Source organism: Anoplopoma fimbria, chromosome 2 (assembly GCF_027596085.1).
Source record: "Anoplopoma fimbria isolate UVic2021 breed Golden Eagle Sablefish chromosome 2, Afim_UVic_2022, whole genome shotgun sequence".
Classification (NCBI taxonomy): Eukaryota; Metazoa; Chordata; class Actinopteri; order Perciformes; family Anoplopomatidae; genus Anoplopoma; species Anoplopoma fimbria.
In genome coordinates this window covers 4,486,887-4,513,499 of record NC_072450.1, presented here as the reverse complement: position 1 = coordinate 4,513,499, position 26,613 = coordinate 4,486,887, and the positions used below count along the sequence as shown (strand labels likewise).

The following is a 26,613-nucleotide window of genomic DNA, read 5'->3' as shown; positions in this document are numbered from 1 at the left end:
TGCTGAACTACTTTCACTCCGATGGAAACGTTAACTGCTGAGGGAAAAATGTGTCTGCAAATCAGTGATGTAGCAGAATACATTCATTTCTGTCCCAAAAATGTGGGCACTTCATTATTCAATCATTTTAGATGTTAATGAGAATAAAACGCTTATGAATTCTTGAGTTATGTCCAAACATGTGGAGGTCACAGTGACATTTGACCAGCAAAATGTACTCAGTAAACCTCGATTCAAAGTGGATGTTTGTGCCAATATTTAGAGGAATTTCCTCGAGGCGTTCCCGATATATCACGAGAACAGGACAGACGTGAGGTCACACTAACCTTGACCTTTAACCTTTCAAAATAAAACCAGTTATGACCTTGTTTTCAAACCGGACATTTGTGCCAAATTTGAAAAGAATCCCCTCAAGATGTTTCGGAGATATCGCCCTCACAGACGTGCGGACGGAGAGACGAGCAAAAAAATGTTCTCAGGGATGACTCAGCTTTCACCAGGTGTGCTGTGAGAGCACCTTCAAAAGAGAATAAAAAAGGTGGGGGGGGGCACAAACACAACACACACAGATTTCTGTTGCTCCATTTCACCATGTGCTCCCGTTACACCGAGGGGGGAAATGTTTTTTACTCCACTTTAATCTTCACTAACGGGTGAAATGGTTTCATCTGCGTTTCAGCGGGGAAAAAAAAAACAATTAGAAGCTCGTAGCCTCGAGCTGACCCGTTGATTATCTTCCGGCTCGTTTGCATCGCACACTTAGAAGCATATTTGTGGATGAATGGATTGCACGTCTTTCCACAAACAACAAACAAGCAGGTAGAGTTCAATGTCAGTGTTTTCACAATAAAATAACATTTACATATTCTTTTTTCTTTACCCTCCTGGAAACCCGTTTTAAAGCTTTTTTCTGCCTTTCTGAATTAGGAAAGAGTGTGAGTGTTTAGGAAGGGGAGGGTGAGAAGATGGGAGGGTAATCCTCAACAGCCTCTGGGTGTTTTTGCACACACTCTCACCAGCTGTTTTCATCAGTGTGTTTGGTGGTGGTGGAAGCCTTGGCGGGTGCTGCCTCCATGTGTTTGCACGCAGTAACGACACCGATGCTCAGTCACTTGAACACATCATGAAGGAGGGGGGGGGTCAAAGGAGCCTGAAGAAACAACTCCCATACAGACTGTATATATCTGTCTATATATATATGTGTGTAATGCACTCCGGAGAGAAGCCGTCAGAACGGTGGCTCTCGTCCCAGATCTCCACAGAGCAGCAGCATTAGTGAATTGACTTCGGGTTAATACTCTAATGCACCTGTAAGCCGGCGCCAATTGTTTAAGGGCCACTGGTTACGGGGCCGATGTCTCGTCTTTACACAATAATCATCTTCTTTGGGTGGATGATGCGACCTGATAACTGTGAGGTGAAGGACGTTCAGTGCGGTGAAGTTATTTGGTTGAATTCTCAGTTGTTGGTTTTTTTGGGGGTTTTTTTAAATCACAAAAAATGAAGCGTTTCATATTTAAAGATTTTTACGGAGAACACAAACACAGCGGAAGCAAAGCGTGTTGGTGATCAATGTTTTATTCAAACTAAAAACAACTCGATTATCACAAAGACAGAAATACAGCAGGTTAATTCAGTGTTGGCTTTGAGGCACACGGGGAAATATCACCGTCGACAGAGAGCGACTATCGTTCCCTACCAGAGTTAAATACAATAATAAATTCATGGCCGATAGAAAAGTAAACAAAATCTTCATTTATGACAACAATCTAAAAAAATACAGACATCAGTAGAATAATAAGGCTGGAGGAGAAACAGAAGGTCCGTACAGAGAGTTACGTTGACAACTTTGGCATCAGTGGAGAAATCCTGTGTATGTATAAAAACAAATAAAAGCATGAAGCGCTTTCTTATGAGTAGTATTAATGGCACTGCTTGCTACGTATCGTCAAACTAATGGGTTAAAATGCTGCCGTTGAGAAAAGGCACTGACTTGTGTCCCTTCTCTCTGCAGATACTGAGTACGCCGCGGCATGTGTTTTAAAAGGCGACAGAGTTGATTAAAAAACGCTGAAATGTCACTAAGGAGACACATTAGGGAAAAGAATATAACAGCTCAAAAGAAAGCACCTCAGAGGGTTGTGAATAATCATTTACAAAACATAAAAACAGTTTTAAAATTTTTTTGTTTTTTTTTAAAGGCCACAAAGGAACGAATATTTGAAATGCATGAGTGGCTGGTGAAAGGTGGAAAGTAAAGGCTGTTATGGAGGCTGCTGAGACCAGGATTTACATTTTCTGCAAAGTGCCAGTTTGTAGGCGCTCTCGGGTGCAGCGCCTGGTCCGCAAACCCCCCCCCCAGAAAATAAAAAGAATGTGCATCAAGAGACTCGGGAGTGGAAGAAAAACTACAATGCTGTAGTCCCGAGGAGGCTGCGCTACGCTAATTTACACAATCTGTGTTAGAAATTCCCTTCGGTTTCTCTCTGAGGCTTTCCCTTTCTCTCTCTCTCTGTGATCTTGAAGATGGATTTGAGCTGCAGCTTGAGTGCTTAATTACTTCAAGGAACCTTGTAGTGGTTTTTTTTCTTCCACCGAATGAGATCCTCAAGACGTGCAATCTGATCCCTCGCCAATTTTTTTTTTCCTTTTTCCCCCAATGAGCAAGGCAAAGAAAAGAACCTATGGGCTATTTGAGTACGACATGCGGTTGATGAAGTTCCCTCCTTCACAGACAGACACACACTCTTTCTTTTCTCCTGCTGCTCCTCTTAGTACGGCTCTGCCTTTAGATTTCGATATAGGCAACATGTGAACACCATCCCGATGACCTGGGGGGATCGGAAAAACAGAATGTAACACCTCGATGGATGTGTGAACGTTTATTTAATATTTAATAAAGACTGTTGACTTCTCGGCTCACCTGTACACAAGCGATCCCAACGCCCACCGCTCCGATGATCTTCAGGTGGTCCAGGATGAATTTCTCCAGCTTTGTGATGCAGCCTCCCTAAATGTGAAAAAACAAAGAAGTGTGTTTATGTTGCATCAGTTGATGTGGGAGTCTCTCAGCAAATAAATGTTATGATGGATAGTTTTTTTTTCAGATGTCTGTCTCTGCTGCTCTTAACACCACGCGGTCTCAATGCAGACGTACTGAGACGTGACTGAAATGTGTTAAAACAAAACATGTGCGTGTCTATCACTGTGAAGACGGTTTTGTAACATCCATGTCGTGTCCCAACGTGACGAGGATGAAACCTGAATCCCGCCCTCCTCTGAACAGAAACACGGATCCAGCCGACCCCCCCGCTGAAGAGTCGGCCCCCTCTGACACCCACAGCACCCTTCAGCCTCTCACCTCCACCTTGTAGATGTTGGACGGGTGGTCCCTGAGGCCGCACATATCGGTGGGAGTCTTACAGCAGCTGTCAGGAACCAGCCTGCCTTTGGAGTCTCCGGAGTGAATCCAGACGCTCTCAGCCCAGTCCGACGAGCTGTTGCTGCCGCAGCACTTGAACTGACGGGAGACAGAGGAAGACACGTTTAGAAAAAAAAGAGTATATAGTATTTAGAATATAAAACAGGATCAAAGATTTGAAGGCTGCATTTACTAAAGTAAAGACAAACAAAACTCTTTTCTTTCCAATAGTTAAACGAGGGGATTGATATTACTTTGATATCTGCGAAGTAAATATGAAGCTACAGAAACCGGCCGGTTAGCTTAGCTTAGCATACAGACTGGAAACAAAGGGAAACAGCAAAGTTCTCCTTTCTCCAGCAAAGGAGAACTTCTTGGAGGCTCCGTTGGCAGACTGACAACGACTCCCAATTATAAAAATACTGCAGAACACAACTGCCTGTAAAGCCGCGACGTTTTTATAGTTTGTTTTTTGCACACATTCAACAAAGGAGATGTTAATTAGTGAGCTTTAGAGGCTCTGGATTGGGGTTTTATGTGAATGTGAAGAGTCCAAATTGATTTTTGGAAAGAGTTTAGAAGACCAAAGAATTAACGCTGACGTCTGACATCGGAGGGATTCTCTTACTTAAAGAAATGAAACCTCTCCACTGCTGCTCAGATTTATCCGCTACTTCGTGTGCCGTTGTGTAAGCAGCAGAGAGGGTGAGTTACAGCACAGGGTGCAGACAAGTCCATCGTAGCTTAGCTGAAGACAGAGGGACTGGAATCGGATTTGTTCCCGACTCGCCCTCATTACCGAAAAAATCTCTAATCTGATGGGATGATAGGTTACCAATCAACGAGCCACATGTGACTTTGAGCTCCGGATGAAAGGACTAACAAACAAGCAGTGTTTCAAAGAAAAAACACACTCATATAAAGTTAATATTAAAGGTTATTTTAAAGTTTGTGGTAAAAATATGATTAAATTAACGTCAATCTTATGAAACTGGTAGTTGTATCCAGTAGAGTGGGAGTCGCCAAAGGCCCAGAGATAAGATATTATCTGGATACTTAAGGGACGATAAGATCATGTTGTGATTTTAAATATTTTGCAATATGCAAAATGTATTGCCGTAATATAAATTGAAAACTATTTTTTATTTATAGTACCAGTCAAACGTTTGGACACACCTTCTCATTCAATGGTTTTTCTTTATTTTTATTTTTTTCTACATTGTAGATTAATATTGAAGACATCCAAACTATGAAGGAACACATATGGAATTATGTGGTAAACAAACAAATGCTCAACAAACCAGAATATGTTTTATATTTTAGATTCTTCAAAGTAGTTGAATGAGAAGGTGTGTCCACACTTTTGACTGGTACTGTATATATATACCTTTTTTCAACCTTGGTTCATGTCACTTAATCATATGACTCCTGATCCTTCTATGAAGAAGTTATGAATGAAAAGACCAAATTATAAAATATATGGTCTGTACTAATACTATATGTTCTTGTATCTGTCTGTACTTAGTATCTGTAACTTTACTATTTTGACTTTCATGTATCATATATCATATATTATGTTTTGTCCTTTCTGTGGACCCAAGGGAGACTAGTGGTCAACAAGAAGTCAGCTGATGGGGATCCAGTTAATAAACAAAAATAAACAACTGTATTGTGATACTGTATTGATTTTTCCCGACACCCCTTGAACACATCCCTCTGTCCATCCTGGTTTTCTTACCTCCTGCTGCAGTTTGTCCACAGCCCTGGTGACGTGCTCGTGGGTGCTCTGTTTATACTTCTGGTTCATGGTCTCTCTCAGGTTCTGCTTCAGCTCCTCATTCAACTGTTCACACACACAAAAACACACATATATATGTATAATTATATATTTATATTCACTGGCAGCACCGAGCATGACACGGTGATACGATCAGCTGTTGATGTTGACTCAGATACTGATTAAGAATCTAAACGCGTCATTGGACGGCAGGTTCTAACAACAGAGCGGCACACGAGGGCGAAGACGAGGGCGAAGGAAGAGGAAGGTTTTTTTGTGTGTGTTTTGTTCTCTAGACCAGTGGCATGCAGGAAAACGCTTAGTGGAGGAGCGGGAGGTCTGGGGGGCTCAGTTTCTATGGCAACGAGCCAGCTGGGAAACCACTGTAAATCAAAGCGTGAAGGAGATATCAAGGGAGCGAATGATGAAGAGAGGAACGGAGGGGAGGGGAGAGATATGAGAGACGGGAGGTGAAGACAAAGAAGAGAGAGGAGAGGACGGAGGAAAACGGGAGGGGAGTTTCATTTTTACCTGTTGACAGTTTGGGGGAAACGCTGCGGCAGTTAGGGATTCAAAATGGCGCAATAAGTAGAAAGAGTGACGTGTAAACGTTGATATCTACATGTAAAGGAAGGTTAAAGCATCTCCTGTTTTGACAATGGTTGAAACAGCGTCAATATTAACATCATATTTAATGGCCTGTGTTTGACATCTTTTACATTTAAAACTCACAAAACATTAAAATTCTGTTTACGAGCATATTTTCTGGTGAGTAAAATGAGTTCACGCAGTTCAGAGCGTCTTCAGTTGACCATAAACTCTGCTTTAAAAACACTACACATGATTATCAGAAAGGAAAAAATGTGGAATAATAGAACAGAGGGAGAAGAGAAGAGTGGAAGTAGAGATTCAAGCTACACTTAAGTAATGCAGCCATCCTTTGAAGCGAGTGAAGGAGTCAGAGGTTTTTAGGAAGCAGGCGACAGCCGGGGAAGCTCGGCGATGAGTTGTGTTTTATGAATGAGGCGGTTATAATGAAAGCAGAGAGCAGCTCCAGACGGAGACGAGTCCTGCTGCTGAGCCACGAGCCACCGGGCTGGAAGAGGAGGAGAGGACGGAGAGACGATGGAGAGTCATGACAGTGTTAGCAGAGGTCCACTGAGAGTGGGTTTATAAAGACTGATATAATAAAGGCAGGATGGAGGAGGATAAAGAAGATCACATGTTGGAATATGTTCCATTTTTTCTATATTACACATACATACATAGATATATTATTATAATATATATGTAAATACTGTTAAATGTCTTTGTCCTATATTATATATATATATATACAGTACCAGTCAAATGTTTGGACACACCTTCTCATTCAACTACTTTGAAGAATCTAAAATATAAAACATATTCTGGTTTGTTGAGCATTTGTTTGTTTACCACATAATTCCATATGTGTTCCTTCATAGTTTGGATGTCTTCAATATTAATCTACAATGTAGAATTATTATTTTTTTTTAAATAAAGAAAAACCATTGAATGAGAAGGTGTGTCCAAACTTTTGACTGGTACTGTATATATATTATTATAAGACTGGCCATGTTGACAATTGTTGCTTCCCGTTACACATCCTGTTAAATGTCATTTTCATTCTATATTATATATATTTACAATAAATATTATATGACTTTTTCTATATTTTCCATATTTATACATTATTATCTTATGACTGGCCATGATTACGTTTGTTGCGTCCCGCTACACATACTGTTAAATGTCATTTTTTTCTCCTATATTATATATTTACAATAATTATTATATGAATGGCCAGGTTGACAATTGTTGCTTCCCACTACACATCCTGTTAAATGTCTTTTTTTTCTATATTTATACATATTTATTATTTGACTGGCAGGGTTGACAATTGTTGCTTCCTGTTACACATCCTGTTAAATGTCTTCTTTTTCTATATTTTCCATATTTATACATTATTATCATATGACTGGCCATGATTACGTTTGTTGCTTCCTGTTAAACATACTGTTAAATGTCACTCTTGATGCATAATCCCGAAGTTATGAGGATCCAAAAGTGAGTGATCTGATGTCATGTGATTTCATGTGATTTCATGTACAGATAGTTAAACGTCTGGATTATTTGGAGGAGAGAGTTTACCAAAGTGGTGAGTAAAATGAAGTTACAGTTGAATGACTTGATTCTGTCTGGTATCGTGGACAAAGAGCTGATAGTGTTGCTTATATATATATTGAAGAGATAACTTTTTATGGGGAGAAATAAACTTAAAGCAGGTCAGTTATGACATAAATACAACCTTTTACTACATTTTTAACACAGTTTTTATTGCGCGGTGAATTGCTTTCTGAAGTATAATCTCTGATGTAGTCTACTTGAAAAACTGTTATTTAAAAGTCTGTCACCCATTTATGGCTGTAGAGCAGGGCCACTTTCCTTTATGCCTCGTGCTATTAACCTGATTTATAATTGTCCTTTTTATTTCTCATGCTCTTAAGGCTTCATACAGCGGGGGGGTCCTGATGAATCAACGACACGAAAATGCAAAAATACTATTCATACAGTTACAAAACCCTGAAGACGCTTCTCTAAAGTTTAGTTTTTGCATCGACTACATCCCTTATAAGCAGTACTGTGTCCTTTCAGTGCATTTTGTGGTGCTTAGTAGTATTTTTTTTGACTCTCTGTAGTCATCAAACCGTGTCTAAAGAGTTTTGTTTTTCTAGAGAACAGCTCTGTTTCAGTGTGATTCAATCCAACATTACAAATAAAGTGGGTCTAAATGATTCTGACAGCGCATTCAGCCTTGTCATGTGGACCACTGGAGGCATTTCTTTCATTCCATTTGGACTAAATGCACCGAAAGTAATAAGGTCCGTCTCATATTTGTATTTTTAATGGGCTGTTTCATATTTAATCCTGGCAATCTGATCCGACCATGCCGGTTTCGTCGTGGTTAGAAGTCACAGCGCAGCACAAACGCTTGTCTGTGTTTTATTACAACGCTTTTGATTAAATGCTCAGATTAAGATGATGGTTTTATGATTTATGGATGATTTGTGTTCAAACAGGATGGTTTCTTTTTGGGCTTCAGTGACAATAAACTGGAAAGTTTAGAATAAATATGTATCCCAGAAGACAAAGAAACAGTACTCATGAGATTCCCTTTTGTAATCTGCCAACACAAATCAGCTACGACTATATTATTACTTTAAAAAGAAATGTCGTCATTCCACACATACAATCTTCCCAGGGTGCATTGCAAAATATATTTTTTGGGGGGTTACCTGCTGATAGTAGATATAAGCCAGGACGCCGGCCAGGATCTCCAACAGGAAGATGCACAGCAGCAGGACAAAGTACTGGAGACACAGGACACAAGAAGAAAAAACAGTTAGTGGATGGAAATGTGAGGAAGCAACAGTTAAGCCCAGAATCAAAAATACATATTTATCCCTCCATCTGTAGCGCTATTTATCAATCTAGATTGGTTTGGTGTGAGTTGCCTAGTTTTGGAGATATCGGCCGTAGAGATGTCTGCCTTTTTTTCATTTGAAACTCGACAGAAATGTCTATTTTTCTGAACTCATGACCTGGTTACTCAAGATAATCCACCGACCTGGTTATGAGCAGTTTTATTGTGTAGTATATTCTAGTACGGAAAAAAGGGTGTCTCAAATTTCGACGGTAACTTGTGGCAGGACTTTAAAATATTGAATTAAAGCAGATGATTTAAATTCAACATGGAGAAGACAAAGAAAAATGTATATAACAGAAAAAACATGTAAACTGTCAAGTCAACCACAACCCCAAACAGAGAAGGAACTCTTCACAAGAGTAGGATTTACTGCAGGGCTGATGTTGTGGATTGAATTCATAGTTGTGCATATAACACGTACATCTGTGCCAGCCCGTTAAACGAGGCCACACAACTTTATGGTTTTATATATTCATGTTTTGCTCAAAGGTAGGTTTATTAAAAAAGGCTGAAACAGCAAAAACTGGGAGTTATTGCTCGTTGGCACATCTCACACTGTGAGCCTTTAAAGAGAGGTTTGCTGTTCAGAGTTTTATGATCGCTATGATCTGATTCGTGACCAGGCCCAGGGGAGTTGGAGGGAAGGTCTGCGGAAGTTTCTGCAGAATTAAGCACAAGAAGAGATATTATCAGACCCAAAAACCTTGACCTAAATTCCTCTGGCCTGCTGCTATCGGAGATAGAAAATCAGGCCAGTAAAGTGGACTTAGTCTTTGATTTGATAGCTCGGGCTGATTAGAGCTTTGGGCGGCTCGGAGTCTGAATGAACAGAATCTGAGATGCATTTAGATGTTTTTGTTGATGGTTTCAGACGCCTGGCAACAGAGAAAAATACTGAATACAAAGAAAAAGACTCAACTAAAGGAAGAAAAACAAGGTGTATGAGGATATGGTCCAGTTATATCAAATTCTTTAAATCAAGATTCTGTGCTCTACAAAACCTCACACTTAAAGCTACTACAAGGCACTTTAATGTTGTGTTGATGTTGGCGCCCCCTGTGGTCAAAAGTGGTAATGTCTCTAAGCACCAGAGTCCCTTTATAAAACCTCTCATAAGAACTCAAATTCCAAAATGAGAAATTACATTTGCTGACTTATAAAGGGGGAAATTGCAGCACATACATAGGTTTTCATAAAAACATTTTTGATTTTAATATCTATAATCTATCGTCAATTATCATAATAACATTTCTGGTAAAGTCTTCCGGTAAAGTTATGTTTGATATTAAGAATTTCACTGTATATTACTCCGTCTTTTGAAGTGTCTTTCTAACAACTCTTTAATAACAATATTTGACAGAATTGTTCTCTTTGTGTAAAAACAACACGACATTTATGTTTATCAGACGATTAGTTTTGTTCCTTAAGGCAGAACATTGGAGTTTAAGGGGTTGAAGCTTAACAGAGTTGTATATAAAAGCAATACAAATACACATTAGGATGTGATCTCACTTTTGTTTCTCATCCGAGGTAACTAACTGAGTTTATGTCTTGCAAACATCTGTGCAAAAAATCTCTGCAGCTGTATCTTAAAAACAAGGACAACTGGGATAAAGGAAGGACAGATTTTCAGACTTGTAGTCTTTGCCTCGGCTTTCTCTTTCACACAAACACACAAAAGCATGCTTCTGGAGCTGATCCCACGTGGACTGTGATGTGTTCAGGGTGTGACAGAGAACCTGTTGTTGGCTGAATTACTGACTGCAGCCACTCCAGAGGACTCTTTATGATCTCAGGCTCTCTCTCTCTCTCTACATCTGAGCTGCCATTCTTCTCCCGGGCGGCCGAAGGGCACAGTGTAATTACTGCCAAAACGACTCTCAGCAGCTTCATATGTACAAAACCATTTTTTTGTTTTGTTTTTACAGCTCTGCATTGGCTTCAGACTTCCTGGCTGAAACTACAAAATGTCCAACATGACAACGTTACACTCATCTTGCTGAGGGGTTGTTTGAACATCTGCTGCTTTTTCTCCAGAGTTTTTGTACAGTACCAGTCAAAAGTTTGGACACACCTTCTCATTCAACTACTTTGAAGAATCTAAAATATAAAACATATTCTGGTTTGTTGAGCATTTGTTTGTTTACCACATAATTCCATATGTGTTCCTTCATAGTTTGGATGTCTTCCATATTAATCTACAATGTAGAAAAAATAAAGAAAAAAAAATAAAGAAAAACCATTGAATGAGAAGGTGTGTCCAAACTTTTGACTGGTACTGTACCTTCTCTCCTCCAGCATCCAGAGTACACAGAGGAACAACGTTTAGCTGCAGAGACATTTGTATGCAGCTCGGTGTTTTCTCGTGTTTCTATTTCAGACTTCATTAGAAGTGTACTGCTGCCTTTACAATTACTGAGCTACAGGAGTTCAGAGTCTCGCTGAAGGTGACTTTAATCAGACAGATAACGGTTGGATGCATGCAGAGCTTTTCCATAGGAGTCGGCTGCACAAACAAGTCCAGGTTGCTATTCGCTATGCGTGTTCATTTAACGACCACTAGCCTCTTCAAGATGATCTACATGACTGTGTGCGCTCAGACAGAATGGTTGTTTCCTCTCCAAGTACAGACCGGAGAGCCGTCTTATATAGCAACACTATAGATGACAAAAACACATTAAGAAGCGGAGCTGACCGCCATCTTTCTACAGTAGCCCAGAATGGACAAACCAAACACTGGCTCTAAATTGGGACGTTTGCGTTCTTCACTTCTGCAACCGTAGTTTCAGCTGGTTGCAATCTGTAATCTCACCACTAGATGGGCCAAATACTAAACAATGCATCTTTAATGAATGAACAAATTAATTAATTATCTTTATTTACATTGTGCTTTTAGAAGTTGAGTTGATTCAGTAGAGTCACAATATGTGAGTCGAGAGATTCACATGTTTTGTTATTCTAGAGTTATTTTTTGCCACAGGTTTATTCCAGTTAAAACCAATAATTGTGCTTAATTAGGACACAAGATTAAAACATGTTTTTACCCCTAATAATGATCTTTTCCATTATGTTGAATAAGAGTGCATTGATGTTTTTGTAGGTTAATTTAAAAGCGGGAGAAGTTAGCTGTATTTTTATGGATTTGGATTTGAAAATTCATAAACAAAAGCTTCTGGATGAAAACATTGTGAGGAGTTTAAAAAGGTAAAGCAACAAGATATCGGTCCAGGAATTTGCTTATTTTGATGTGCGACACAAAGCCAGCACAACACACACACACACTTGTGCACTCCCACACAGCTCCATTATGTTCTCTATCTTTGTTATTCTTCTGCGATCCCCCCCTCCCTCATGACAAGTTCATTCCTTCTCTGTGATTCATGGCTGTGATCTCAACTCCTCAAGATGCACCATGCATTCAAAAACACAGACGCACACACACACACACACACACACACACACACACACACACACACACACACACACACACACACACACACACACACACACACACACACACACACACACGCACACAGAAGGTGTGCACAGATTTCAAACTGAGCATGAACAATATCTTATATCAACTAAAGCACCTTTTTAGGAGACATGGACTATTTTCATCACACAGTAATTTACGCTCACAGACAGAACAGATACCCAACCTGACTATTTATTAAACACCATAAATAAATTATATTTATTAAACTACATAAATGTATTAATGTACTATTATTTATAACACAACACTGTACCCAGACCTTCTCATGCATCTCTTCTTCCCTTGTTGAAGCCTAATATATTATATTATATATTATATCCTCAGAAATGAGCGATGATCATAACTAAGTCATGAAGGACTCTGACTGCGAGCTGAGCAGACGACAGAAAATGAACGATGAAGAGGAGAACTTCTATAACTTTTGCCTCTGCTTGTAGCTCCGCCAGCCTGTTGCCTTTTATGAATCGAAAATGAATAGAAAGAAAGTAAAAACACCACATTTAGTAAGATGGAAAAAAATAAATACAGTGGAATGGACAGAAGATAAAGACGCTGAGATGCACTGAAAGAAAGAAAGCAGAATGAGTGTTCCTGTTGAGTCTTTCTCCATTTCAATAGCTTGATTGATTATAAAATAAATCACCAATTGCAGTCAAATTACACTAAATTACATTTAGTCATCTTGGGTTCCAGGAAATGTGACGGACATTTCCTTCCACTACCTTTGTTCGACGTTTCATAGAATAAATGATTAATCAATTTATTGACTAAACAATTGTTAGTTCACTCCCGATTACAAACCAGGAAAAGGTGCAGTCAGTGGAGGGCAGAGCTCAGCCAGGTGTGTCTGCGACGACCACGGCTGTACTGGGTGAATAAACGAATACAACCCACAATCGGCTCAGTCAGCAGACAGTCAATGGCAGAATAAAAGCAGCAATAAAAGCTGTTAAACGCTACAGCTGACCACACAAGATGTTGAGAGATTGTCCGTGGTCAGACACAGATGAAAACGCCTACTCATGGACTAACGCGCAGATGTTACTAGTCCTGAAAGTGGAGATAATAAAAGGCTAAAATTATAATAAATAGAATGTGTAACTTTATTTCAGATGAATCGTTTTTGATAAAAAAAAATGGGAGAGACAGAGAAGGAAGAGAAAGACGGTAAAGACAAACAGATGAAGTGAGAAAGACAGAAAGAGGTTTGTAGAGAAAACTAAAGGACAAAGACAAACTCAGACTTGTTATAAGTCTGATGAAAAACTGTATGAAGTCAGTTTCTCCACAGGTGGATCCAGCCTCAGCCAGCATTGCTTTCCGTCTGGATCATTTGGAAGGAAAAGGTTTCTCCCTCCTCTCCCTGAGTCAATACGCCGTGCTGTATCTACAAAACAATAAGGGCTGTGTGTTTGAAGACACACACACACACACACACACACACACACACACACACACACACACACACACACACACACACACACACACACACACACACACACACACACACACCTTTTCCCGTGGGAGAGTTTTCCTCTTTGTCTCACTGACCTCGCTCGTACTTTCTACAAACATCACCAACAGCTTTACAGAGAGTCTGATACGGCCTTTACCCTTTAATCTGAAGCCAACAGCAGATGGTTTATTTAAGCTTTAAAGCCACAGATATCCTGGCTGAGCTTTTTTTTTTTTTTTTTTTTTTGTGTGTGTGTGTGTGTGTGTGTGTGTGTGTGTGGTTTGAACTTGTGACCTTTAGGTTACAGGACAGCGTAGCCAATCACAGCTGCTCTCATGTCCTCCCAGCAGGTACCAGGAAGCTCACCACATACAGGAAAACAATCACTTTATCTCCCCTCTTTATTTAACCTGCCCTCATGTCTGCCCTCTTTAACAATCTCCATGTCATCTGTGCTCTCCGACGAGTTTGTTCTTTCGCTGTGAGTCATCGACCTAATCTCAGCTCCTCCGGATGCACCGAGCGCTTCAAAACTAGACCGTACTCGCAGGACAAGAGGTGGCGTACGCAAGTGCTGACTAATACATCTAGAGGTGACTTCCTTTATTGAGTACAGAGAGATCTAAAGACTTTTCAATGATGTTTTAAAGCCTGGTTTCCTCAGTATTCAGAGTGGAAAGAAAGCAATCTTTATTTATTTTTTATGTCATATTTATACTATCATGAACATGTCTTTTACAACTAATTCTTCCTTATATAGGTTTACCTTTTAAATTAGTGTATCTAAAGTTTGACTGCATTTATACTATTTTAACTCTAATATTGAAAGGGTTCTTTTAAGTACATTTTTTACTTTCAACATCAAACTATAATTGTTTTTACCTTGTATGTGAATGAACTTGAGATTACGATTGTATATTAAAGCGTGCTATATAAATAAAATTCATTAATATTATTCTTACAAGTGTCTTTAAAGATATCTGCTCATACAGAAAGTAGGATATCGAGTTTTAAGTCAAATGACACTGGATTTGCAATTTTACCCTTTAAATGTACTCTGAATTTTATTAACATTATATAAAATAAATTGAGAGTAAAACTGCACTTCCACTTGTCTTGGACTGAATACTTTATTTTCTAACTATTGTTTACTTTGTGTAAACCTTTAAGAATACGCGATTACAAATATGTTTTTTGTGTCTTTGTTCAAACATTTTTGTTGTTTCAAGTAATAAAATGAGCATTGAAGTATGAGAAAGAACAACACTTTTTTTGTGAGAAGTTAACAATGATGTGCCATAACTTTGTTCTGGAAAAATCCTTGGCGTACATTTACCCTGTTGAAATATGTTGATAGATGTTGGCCTGAGCAGTGTGTGAACAGTACAGTGTTTCTGTGTTTGTGCACTAGTGCATATTTAGTGCCATGCAGGTCTTTGTTGGCAGAACCCTGTGCTGTGTTTGTGTGTGCGCCACATCAAATATGGGCACTCAGCTCCGACTGTAAGAAGTTTTTCTTTTGTCTGAACTGAACCCGATCCAGACTGACACCTTGGCCGTGGGGTTTGTGGCACCACAACGTCTTCTAACAACTGATTACTTCTGGAAGTCATTTGCTTTTTGGTTTGTTCAACAAAGGAAACACACAATCCATTCTGATGCCAAGAACGATCTCAGATAAATTGATTTATATTCTAGTGAAGAATATGCAATCCATTGCCTTAATCGTAAAAAAAATTCAATTATCGCCTTGTATGTCTCTAACCAGTCATGTTGCAGTTTACATCCGTGTCTGTCCAAAATGTCATCACTTCATCAATTAATCTTATTTGACATTTTGTGAAATTGTCACAATTAGCATATTCATTCTTGTGTTTGTGAGGTAACAGTGGAGCGATTTCTTTGAGGCGTTCCTAAGTTATCGCATCCATGAGAATGGCTCAAACATGAGGTCACAGTGACCCCTGAACGCCTGATTCTTATCAGGTCGTCCTTGAGTCACGGTGGACGTTTGTGGCATATTTGAAGAAATTCCTGCGAGGTGTTTCTGAGATTTCTCATTCGTGAGGACAAACCGGACAGACGGACGGAAAACCCTGAAAGCATAATGCCTCCAGCAACGTTTCACTCACTCACATACTTCTGCAATGAATGTTAATTTCTAAGTCTTTTGTGGCTTCACATTTTTATATTTTCACCACATATTACATCAACATCCTCGTTAGCCATCTGGCTGGAGACAGAAGGGAAAGTGTGCTTCATGTCAAACACATTAACAGGCAGCATAATAAGAAGATAGAGAACCAGTGTTTTACTGTGTTTGTACCCTGGGAGGTGGAGTACTTTTTGAGAAGAGTACATTGCCTGAAAAAAAAAGTACATTCCCCCGAGGAGAATCGACTCCTGAATGGTTAAACTCTGGAACTGTAAGATATATTCGGTTTCCAGCTTAACTTGGTATTTCATGGATTTGAGAATGTCTTATTTATACAATGGTTTTGTTATTCAGTATGCTGTCCTGTCTCTCTCCGCTCACCAAGGCGAGTTCAAATATTTGTCATAATGGCATTAAAGTTAACTCAACAGACTCAAAAACTAAACACTCATATTTTTTATGCTGGAGTTGTTAAATGTTTTAATTCTATCTTATGACTGTTTTTTTAAGCATTAGGCGTTTGTTGTTCTTCCATTTTTTCAGAGCCATGAGGCAAACTAAAAATGTGTCATTAAGATAAAGATGTCCTCCAAAGAGTTGTGGTGGTGATGGGGTGGAAAAAAACCATCCATCTTCTATCTATCTATCATCCCTCTGACGTTGATCTCTTACCACTCTCAGGAGCCTCCTCTGCTCCTTGAAGGTGGCACAGCAGCCCAGCACGCCTGTTACCATGACGATGGCTCCAGCCAGAACCAGTATGTAGGCGGAGGCGGCGTAGGTCTTGGAGGAGAGAAGGCTGATGTAGTCGCTCTTCTCGACCAAGGTCCAAACGCCCACCGCCATCACACCGCCGCCCGCCAACTGAGAGGAGAGCACATGATTAGAGTCCGGTCTCTGGTGGTGAACGGGACGAAAAGAACCGAGACTCTGGTCCCAGAAACAAAACAGAACACTGTTCAATATAGAAGGAGACAAAACCTGAGAATCACAAAGACGTTTAAATGATTTATCACCCAAGTTGGCTTCAAAGTGACGAAGGAGACAAAATGAATGCCCGTCAATGGTTCAATGTGATCTAATAAAAAACAGATAATCTAATCTGGAATCAGTTTGTGCTGCTCAGGTCACACATCACAGTTTTGATTGAAAAAAATAAACAAAAGGTGAATTTGATTGACAGAAAATATATCTGCAACTATTGTGTTTCATTTTTCAAGCAAAAAATGCCAAATTATTCTCTGATTTCAACTTCTAAAATGAGAGGATTTGCTGCTCTTATGTGTCACTTATTGCAGTAAATGTTATATTTTTGTGTTTGAACTGGTGGTTGGACAAATAAGGCAAATTTAAGACCTCATTGTGGAATCTAATAAATTGCGAAACGCATTTTTTTCCCTTTTTGTTTTACATTTTAAAACAATTAATTGAGAAATTCATTGTTTTTTCCTCTTAAAAGGCATATTTTAAATGTTTGGAGATGCAGGACTTTAACCTTACAGATAAAGCATATGTTTTAAAGCCTGAAGTATTATTATAGTATTAAGTGAATCCTTAAACCTGAAGGATGGACTAAGCCAGCATTAAAAAAAAAAAAGAAAAATCAATCCTTCAATCCAGCATTAAGCTTTCATAGTGCGACATCTTCTGCATTATCTCGGGTAACTGTTTAAAATTAAATCAATGCGATGTCACTATGACGAGTCAGCAGATGGTGAAGCAGCGTCTGTCATCGCGCCAAAGCAGTCAATTTAACAGCCGGCTTAATTTAGATTTAATTAATAATTAAAGAAAGGGAAGACGACGTCCACAAGAAGCTAGACGCTGAGTCAGACTGAAGCCACACCTGGAGACAGCGTGGCAGGAAAACACACAGAACAACAGTGATGGCAGAGATATTTCTACACAATACTTACTCAGAATTACTATTTTAAAATGGTAACCACAGCGGTTTACTGGTTACAGAGCGGGATCAGGAATTAGCTTGTGTCATAAAACTCTATAAGTTTATTATTTTAGTGTGTTTTGTTTTACCAGATAACTCAGCAGACTACACACACCCACTAACTTAAAAAAATAAGATAAAACTTTATTTATCTTGAGCAGCAGTTGCAGTAAAAAAAAGTAGGACTAAAATGATATATATGTATTGATACAAATCATTTTAGATTTGCACTCTTTCTGCTTTTTTTACTGTCAGTGATTCTCAATGGGTTTGCTCATGAAGACTAAAATAGTCACGGGCCAGACAATAGTCAATAGTTACCAATCAGTGACACTGAAATATTATATCAGAGTTTCTAAACCAAAAAAAAACCCCATGGGTCATAGAACATTAATGAACTATCAATCCCACTAAACAGCCTGACGTTTGACATTACAGTCGTTTATTGATGAGCCCACATATCACAAAAACAAAGAAAATCTAAGATGCACCTTCCAAAGATTATTTACTCACACACTATAAATGCTAAACATTCATATGATTATTCGTAAAGCTGGATGACATTTATATGGTTTGTAAGATTCCTCTGTGTTTTACAGATATGAGATTCTCATCCTGCAGGGGGAAGATGAAGCATTAAGTCGTCTCTAAAGGCAGAAGTTCTCGAGATATTCTTCTGGGAGCTCGGATCAAATCTTTAGCTGTGACTTTGTCAACAAATCCTGCTTAAAGTAAGCTGCTCTTTAAATTAAATTTGAAGTAAAGTAACACCTATTGAACTCTATTACAGTGTCTGGCCTAAAGTGCCAACATATATAAAATATAAAATCATATAAAATATTATGATGTTTTGTCTAAATCTGTATAGAAGTTAAATTGAAAAAGGCAAAAAAACTGGCAAATATTGGTTTCTGTTTAAGGCCTAAAGAATGTCTGAACGATTATGATGTAAACGTAAGATATAAATCTGTAAACGTGTTTATTATCTAAATGTAACAGACCGGCTTATTGTTTTAACTAATATGTGTAATGCACTTAAGAGTGTAATTTATTAGAAATATTATTATTATTTATATTCTAGTTCATTTTTTTTTTTTAAATCACAGAACATCATCAGAACTTGAATCAAAAAGACATTTTACGCAATAAAAACATTTTAAAATTGTTTAAACGTCATAGTTTAATTGTAAATTGTGTAATTTTCTGTTCTTTTTTAAAGTAAAGCATCTCACATCTTGCTATCCACAGAAAAGACTCCAGTGAAATGGGGTTCAGTGATCATGACGCTTTCTGTAGCTTAACTTGCTGTTAAAACTCAATGAACCAAAGGAAACAGTGAATCTTGTCTCAGTGTATTTGAAAGCTACACGGGGGAAATTCAAACGTTGGCGACCTCCAGTGGCAGCTAGAGGTACAACTGCAACATTTAAAAAGTCTATGTGTAATGTTCATGTCACTTTATTTCTTTTTCTTGACAAAAAAATAAGTTTAATATTATTATTATTAATAGCTTATTTGCTCCGAAGTGTTAAAATGATGTCCAAAATAACCCCAAACGCTATAATATGTCATCTGGTTTATCTTCAGTGTCTTCATGCAACAAACGTATAAACATAAGTGTTTTGCTTTTCTGTCTTGTACACTTAGTTCTAATGCAATGCAAGAGTAAATTATCACTGATGCCATTATCACAAACACTGCTGCTACCATGACGCTTTGTTGAAATGGCGACGCACCGCATTGTTTACTCAAACTGACCTCCTTATCCTTCAAGATTACGACGTTTGTTTACATTCACAAATTAGTTCACAAGGTCATTCTCCCTCTTAAAGGCACACTGATCTGGAACATAGCTGCTGGTGCATGAAGTGGCTGAAATGTAGATTGTGTTCTGAAAGCGTTTCATTGATCTCAAAATTGTAAATAGTTTCAATTTAAAGCCTACAAAAGAAAAAATGGAAGCTGTAAAAACCTACTTCAAAATAAAACATTGAAATTAACCCAAACTGGGTTTATTATCAAGATTTTGGCAAATTGGTTAATCCAGGGTCAACATGGCAAACAAATCCATAAATGTACATTTAAATATATCACCAAGTCTACTGACTTATTGTACATATTGTAAATGTCCCCGCTGCGGGACTAATAAAGGATTATCTTATCTTATCTTATCTTATAACAGTAAGTTCCGACCAAGTGATTTGATCGGACTAGAGGCAACAGCACTGGGACTTCCTGCTTCTAGTCTAAAATTCTTTAAGTCTAAAATCATTAATTATGCATGTTAGATTGTAAAACACTTTGCTCCACAAAGATAAATATATTTCCTCAAATAGCTATTAAGTTAAATTATGAATTGTTGTCAGAAGAGGACAAAGGGAAGGAAAGAAGTCTGGAAACTCTTATAGTAATAGTATAAAGTGGTGCAGGGATGCAGCCATCAATACCAGCCAACGAGATGAAATATAAACTACCCATATGTTTGTAACTTTTGCATGTGGCACTGAAAAGGTTCAGTAATGTTCGTCTGCCGGTCTGAGGGAGATCTGACTGTTCGGCAGGCAGACGATCATCACCTATGAGCAGAGCTGTGAGTGTGATTTCACACTGAGAACGAGTGAGAACGACAGAGACGCTCCTCCTTTACGTTTCCCTTGTTTCACACGGAACATCCGAATTATGAGATAAGTTATTTGTATCCTGGAACACCACGTTCCTGATACTGGAAAGTTTTTTGGGTGGGAGATATCAGGCTTTGAATGCATCTTCTGTGTCCTCTGTAAAAGAATGCAACTTGGCTTTGATTCAGTGAACTGGAAAAGCAGCAGACATTTATCTGCTGGCTTTGTTGAAGCGTTCAGGAAAAGAGCTTCATCTGCTATTTGTGCCATGTAAAAAGCTAAATGACAACGTCAATACGAGGACATATTGTGTGCATGTGTGTTACTGTACTTTTGTTGTAAAATAAAACCATAATTTCAGTTGTCTACTGTGATTAAATACTAAAATAATTAGTAATTGCTGAGATCTGGGGACACGAAAAAAAACACTATAATGAATTTAGAGAGGTCAGACAATCATGCAGGTTGTAAAAAAATATTTTCCAGATTATCTAAAACACTTTTTATGAGGGAAAACTCGAGCAAATGCAACTGAAATGTCCCAGGAAATCTGAACCAGGTCTGTGAACTAAGATGCATATTCACAATGGAGAGTCTTGAGAAGTTAATGTATTTTTCTCCTTCGTTTTCTCCTCAAAACACATTACGTTTGACCAACCTGAGGGTTTGTTTACAACTTGTATACTTGTATTTTTTTCTACTTTTTTAGCCTCGATGTGTTCCAAGATCTCATCCATTATCTTGTTGAGTAAAATGTAATTATAACCAATAAAACTGACGGCCAACCTATCAAACAAAAAGAATTGTATGAAAAGTTATGTACCCAGCTCATAAATGTTTTAAGAAACACCTGCATTTCAAAAAAGCATGCAGGTGCTTGAGAAGCACTTCAGACCAACACAAACACTTTGGCATTGAGATCCCTAGTACAAGGGGAAATATGCCAGAATGGAAACTTACCCAAAAGAGAAAGTTGAAGGTGAACAGGAGGTATTTCAGGCAGATGGTCCCACATGTTTCTTTTTTCTCCTCATAGGCCCCCATTCTGCAAAAGACAGAAGATTCCAGGTCAGGACATTTGTTTAGTAACAGTGCCAATGCAGTAGTAGTTTAGTACTTTTGGTGCCTGTACCAAAACAATACTCTCTTTGATACCTAACTTTGAGAAATATGATATAATTCTTATTTTAGTATAACAGAAAAAGATGCACAAAAATGTTTCCCACATAAAATACAAAAACATTTGTCTCAACAAATAAAGAATAAATAAAGAACAGTACTAATCAGTAACAGTACCACCTTTTGGTGCCTGATTTCAGCACTTGTCAGTTTTTGATACTCAGTGCAACAGACACATTTTGGTCTGTTTTTGAAGTTCGATGCCCTACTTTAAGATTTAAGTTTGACCCCAAGAGATTTAAGAGATAACAGATTATGTTAAAAAAAAGTTGCACTAGTTTGTTGAAGGTTATTAACTCAAGAATATCAAATTAAATTAGGGCTGCAACTAACTATTATCATTTGCTTGATAAACAGTCGATAAAATGTAAAGAAAACAACAACAAAAGTTTGGCCTTTGTGTCAATTTGCATTATTTGTTTGACCAATAGTCCAAAACCTAGATATATGTCATATGACAAAGAAAAGCGGCAAACCGTCACTTGTGATCGGCTGAAGCAAGAGGATATTTGCCATTTTTTGCTTAAAAATAAATGCAAAAGCGATACAATTAAAAAAAATCTAATTCCTACACACTGCCCCTTTAAATGAAGTACAACGCAGGCTACTTGTTGGCTCACAGGATACAGAATTAGAGCTTGAAATTGAAGCCAACCTTCCTTTTTATGGTGCCTTGCTTTTAACACATGAGATGCTACGGGGCTAATGCAGAACCCGGGGGAGTAAGCATTAGACGAGCAGTGTAGGCAGAATCAGTGAGCTGAGTTATTACATGTGTATGCAGAGAGATCCATGACTAAGCACTGAGTAGGAGCTGAGAGTCGGCCAAAGGCTGGAAATTAAAACCACCCGCTTCACTTGCTGCCTGGTACCAACATCCAACGCTTCTAGCGCCAAAAAAGATCTTCTTTGAACAGCAAATTAATATTTATATTTAAGCAAGTAAGTGTTTCATAAATCAATTGAAGAACTAGTTTTCTTAAAGCAGGAATGAAAACATCTTATCCCAACAATCTCTGTGTTTAGACTTCAGTAACTGACACCGTATCAAACATGTGTTCACCACAAAAACGACGAGTTTTGCAAGACTTATAGATCCAATCACAGAACAACACTTGCTACTTGCTGCCTTCATGTAATAATCTTTGCTCCGAGAGTCTCACATCTTTCTTTTTTTGTTTAAACCCCACAATTTTCTTGGCTCACTTGCGCTTCAAGCCCAGACTCGCCCTCCACCGACGGCCTCTTATCAAACCCTTCTCCCCCTCCTGACTCCCTGACTCTCCCGTCCTCACCCCCCCACACCCATGTCTACTGCTCGGATGAGTGCATTGCATGAGTGAGCGAGTACGTCTGGGATCCGTCTGATGACCATCTGTTATATCGGCACCACTTAGCACGACCTTGTTAATTAAACTCAAACAACACCTCACAGACACAACTCCTTATTTTACTGCTTAGAGCCGGATAGGAAACAGCTGAGTCAAGAGAGAAAGTTAGCTATTTAAACGGTTTGGAAAACACTACAGGAAAAGCAAACACTGACAACTCCCAGACTAGAAATCAAGTGGAAGCAAGCTGTCACTCACAAGGTAGCCCCGCCCTAAAGCATTCTCCACTTTATGGTCTGTTTGACTCTAAATGGAGCATCATTTACTAAATGAACATCATGCTGTATTGAAGAAGACTTGAAACTAGAGATTGAGACCATAAACTCATGTTTACAATGTTTACTGAGGGAATAAATCAAGAGAGAAGTAGAGTCATTTTCTCATAGACTTCTATTCTATTCTCTTGTGCAATAATAGTTAGAAAAGTTAAAATAGTTAAAATAGTTTTGTTTTTTTCTCTGTCTGTAAATATAATATTTCAGTTATTGTTGTTTTTTCTACTGTTTTTTTTATTGCTTATTTATAATACTTGTTTTATTTTATTTTTTTTTTATTTTTTATCTTGTCTTCTTCTATGTCTCGTGTGCACTTTACTCTACGCTGTTGTAAGCCTGCAAATTTCCCCGCTGCGGGACTAATAAAGGATTATCTTATCTTATCTTATCCAACCAGAGGAGTCGCCCCCTGATGGTCAGTAGAGAGAATGCAGGTTTAAGGCACTTCCGCACAGGAGTTTGCAGCCTGTTCACCACCAGCAGTGTATCATAAGTGTTTTCACAGCTGTTAATTCCCATTTCATAATTATCTTTAAATGATATCCCAGATGTTCCTCAGCACAGAAAATATATTATGTTTTAACTAAAACGACCCAACGTTGCTGTAGAAAAGAGGCCAGTCATAGCAGAGAATCAGAAATGGAGCGAATTCTTAACGATGCAGCTGGCAAAATAACACAGAGCCATAATTACCAAATTTATCCAAAAGTGACCAAAAGTCTGAAGTGATTTAAACTGCTGAATATTTAATCAGATTTCATCATTTTTTTAAACTTCCATTTACAGGAAAGTAGCAAAAATGAAAGCTTGGTGATTACACTCGGTGCTTCTTACTGAAATGAATCTTAGAAGTCATGTTTCACTCCTCTCCTCATATTTTTGTGAGTCATTTTCTCATAGACTTCTATACAACCAGAGGAGTCGCCCCCTGATGGACATTAGAGAGAATGCAGCTTTAAGACACTTCAACATTGGCTTCACATTTCAGAGTCGGAGATTTCCGCCCGCTTGAAGAGCAACTTAATTTCACATCTATAATTATATATATTAGCTCTAGATTAAACCAAGACGTGATATCATATCTCAAGGGCACATTAAACAAGATTGTTGCCTCACAAGCAGAGATACGTATGACCCCTGTCTGACACACTCAGCATGAATTAGATTGAGAAAGATAATGGCTGTCTAGTCAGCCCTAAGACGTTACAGTGGTGAAATACTTGGAACAGGTCCAGTAAAAGCAAACTGATTTATTTAAGTGCTCGAGACGTTGTAGGTTTAGTGAAGGTCGATGGTTATTTCAGGCTTGTTGGGAGAAAAGGCTAAATTACAGTAGTTTGGAGCACAAACGACCGGTTGTAGGCTGTTATATTATCAACCACAGATTTAACAAAAGCTTTAAGTTGGCATTGTTATTTCTACCTGTCATTTAAAATGATCAATGAGCAATAAGTTAGATTACATTTAAAATAAAGCATAACCAGAAGCAGTGCACTGATGCTTATACATTTTGTATTTTTGTAAACCAGGATGCTGTAAATTAATTGGCAACTATTTTGATATTTGATTCAACGTTTTGAGTCTGGTTTTAGCTTCTGCAATGTGATTTATTGCTGTTTTTCAACTGTTGGTTGTACAAAATGAGACATCTGAAGATGTGATTTTGGATTCTTGGAAACTATGATGGACATGTTTCACTGTCTCCTTCCATTTTATAGACAAAACAATAGTTGCAGGCCTACTTTAGACAATCTGAATATATTTACACTACAGGAAAATTCCATTCACTTCAATAATCCAATTATTTTAGTTGAGTGTCCACACCAGACTATAAATAAAGTCTACTTTACATCTGCAACTGAAATAACTGATTTGCCATAAAATGTAATTTATGCAAAAGTAGAGTCCTGCACATTGTCAATATTTAGCCACGACAACAAGTATCTTCTTTAAAACTTGAGTTGCAATAACTTTTTTGAATGTAATCTCCTCAATGTTTCCCAAAATAAATTGTTTAGTTGAGGTAGTAAGACACAGATCCTGGTCAATTTAACTAGCAGACAAAGAGCTAAATAAAGTCTTCCTTAATGATTTTTCATTATTACTCCAAAATAAAGCCGTGTTATTCATCAGTCTACATTGTTTTGGTTCGAGTTGCCATGTTTTATAGATATTGGACATATGTCTTGTGTCAAATATAATGGGACAGTTTGACACTACGGCCTGTGGTGCAAAAAACACAAATAAATACATTAAAACAACTCAACAGCAATGTCTCTTTCCAGAAATCATGACTTTCAAGGTTTTAGGATTATTAAAGTAGTAAAAAGGGGCATGATTTTTGTGGAAAGAGACATTTCTGTTGAGTTTTTTAACTGTATTTTTTTAGGTTATCTAACCAAAAACCATCTAGATTGTTAAGTATCACTACAGGTTAGAGGAAAAACATGTATTTTTGATTCTGGGGTGAACAATCCATAAGAAAAACTGATTTATATATAATATTTGCAGAGATGGGCCCCTTCTGCTGTAAAAAAACACTACTTTTATTACAACAAAAGAAAGATTTAAATATGTGTATTTTACTCTGATTATCACATTTCATAAAAATAGTGTTTTTCTCATTTAAAGTCACTTTTTAATCCCCATTAATCACATCTGTGCCACTGATTTATTGACTGTGCACAGATTTAACTGATCTGCTACGTCACGACGACGCCGTAGAACGCGGTTGTCACTAGCAACGGCGAGTGACGTGACGTTCTATACGTTAAAACTAGCTGAACCCCCCCAACCGTCGTAGCAACGGCGAATCTGCAAAACTCGGTTGTCAATAGCAACGGTGACGTGACGTTCTGTACGTTAAAACTAGCTGAACCCCCCCCCAACCGTCGTAGCAACGGCGAATCTGTTAAAAAAAAACTACTGGAAACTACTTTACGTCTTTTTTTTTTTGTAGTTTTAATTAAAAAAGGTGTTTAAGCTCACATTAACTATTTAATAACCTTGTTTTAATAACCTCCATCGTGTTTTTAAACCACAGTGTTAACGTCACCATCACCTTTTTATTTTTTTTTATTTTTTTTGTACGGTTGTAAGCTAATGCTAACCGTTGCTAACTGTCGTAAAAATAAAAAAAGACACAAAGGACGTTAGCGCTTCCTTTTATGGTCACTGCGACACCAACGGCTCCAACGTAAACCTACCTGTCAGTTTGCTTTTGGTCTCCTGTGACAATGTCCCCCTTTATAAGCCGTCTGCTCTCGTCCACCGCCGCTCACACACACGGAGGAGTCAGAGTGCTTCAGCCCACGGAGAGGCTGTCTCTGGCGGCTGCTGCTCTGGCTCCACCCCGGCCCACCTTCCATGTTTCCCGGTGCTTCTGT

General features: G+C 38.3%; 1 protein-coding gene across 1 annotated transcript; it reads right to left on the bottom strand.

The window, feature by feature from the left end:
* Positions 1-1,562: 1,562 nt before the first annotated feature.
* On the bottom strand, positions 1,563-26,613 carry LOC129103342 (CD151 antigen-like). The gene is made up of 8 exons (XM_054613774.1): positions 26,434-26,613; positions 21,343-21,427; positions 16,489-16,680; positions 8,516-8,590; positions 5,160-5,264; positions 3,362-3,520; positions 2,924-3,010; positions 1,563-2,831 (listed from the first exon to the last, which is right to left on the bottom strand). Exons 2-8 carry the CDS (start codon positions 21,424-21,426, stop codon positions 2,772-2,774), a joined length of 762 nt encoding a protein of 253 aa, XP_054469749.1. The 5' UTR covers position 21,427; positions 26,434-26,613; the 3' UTR covers positions 1,563-2,771.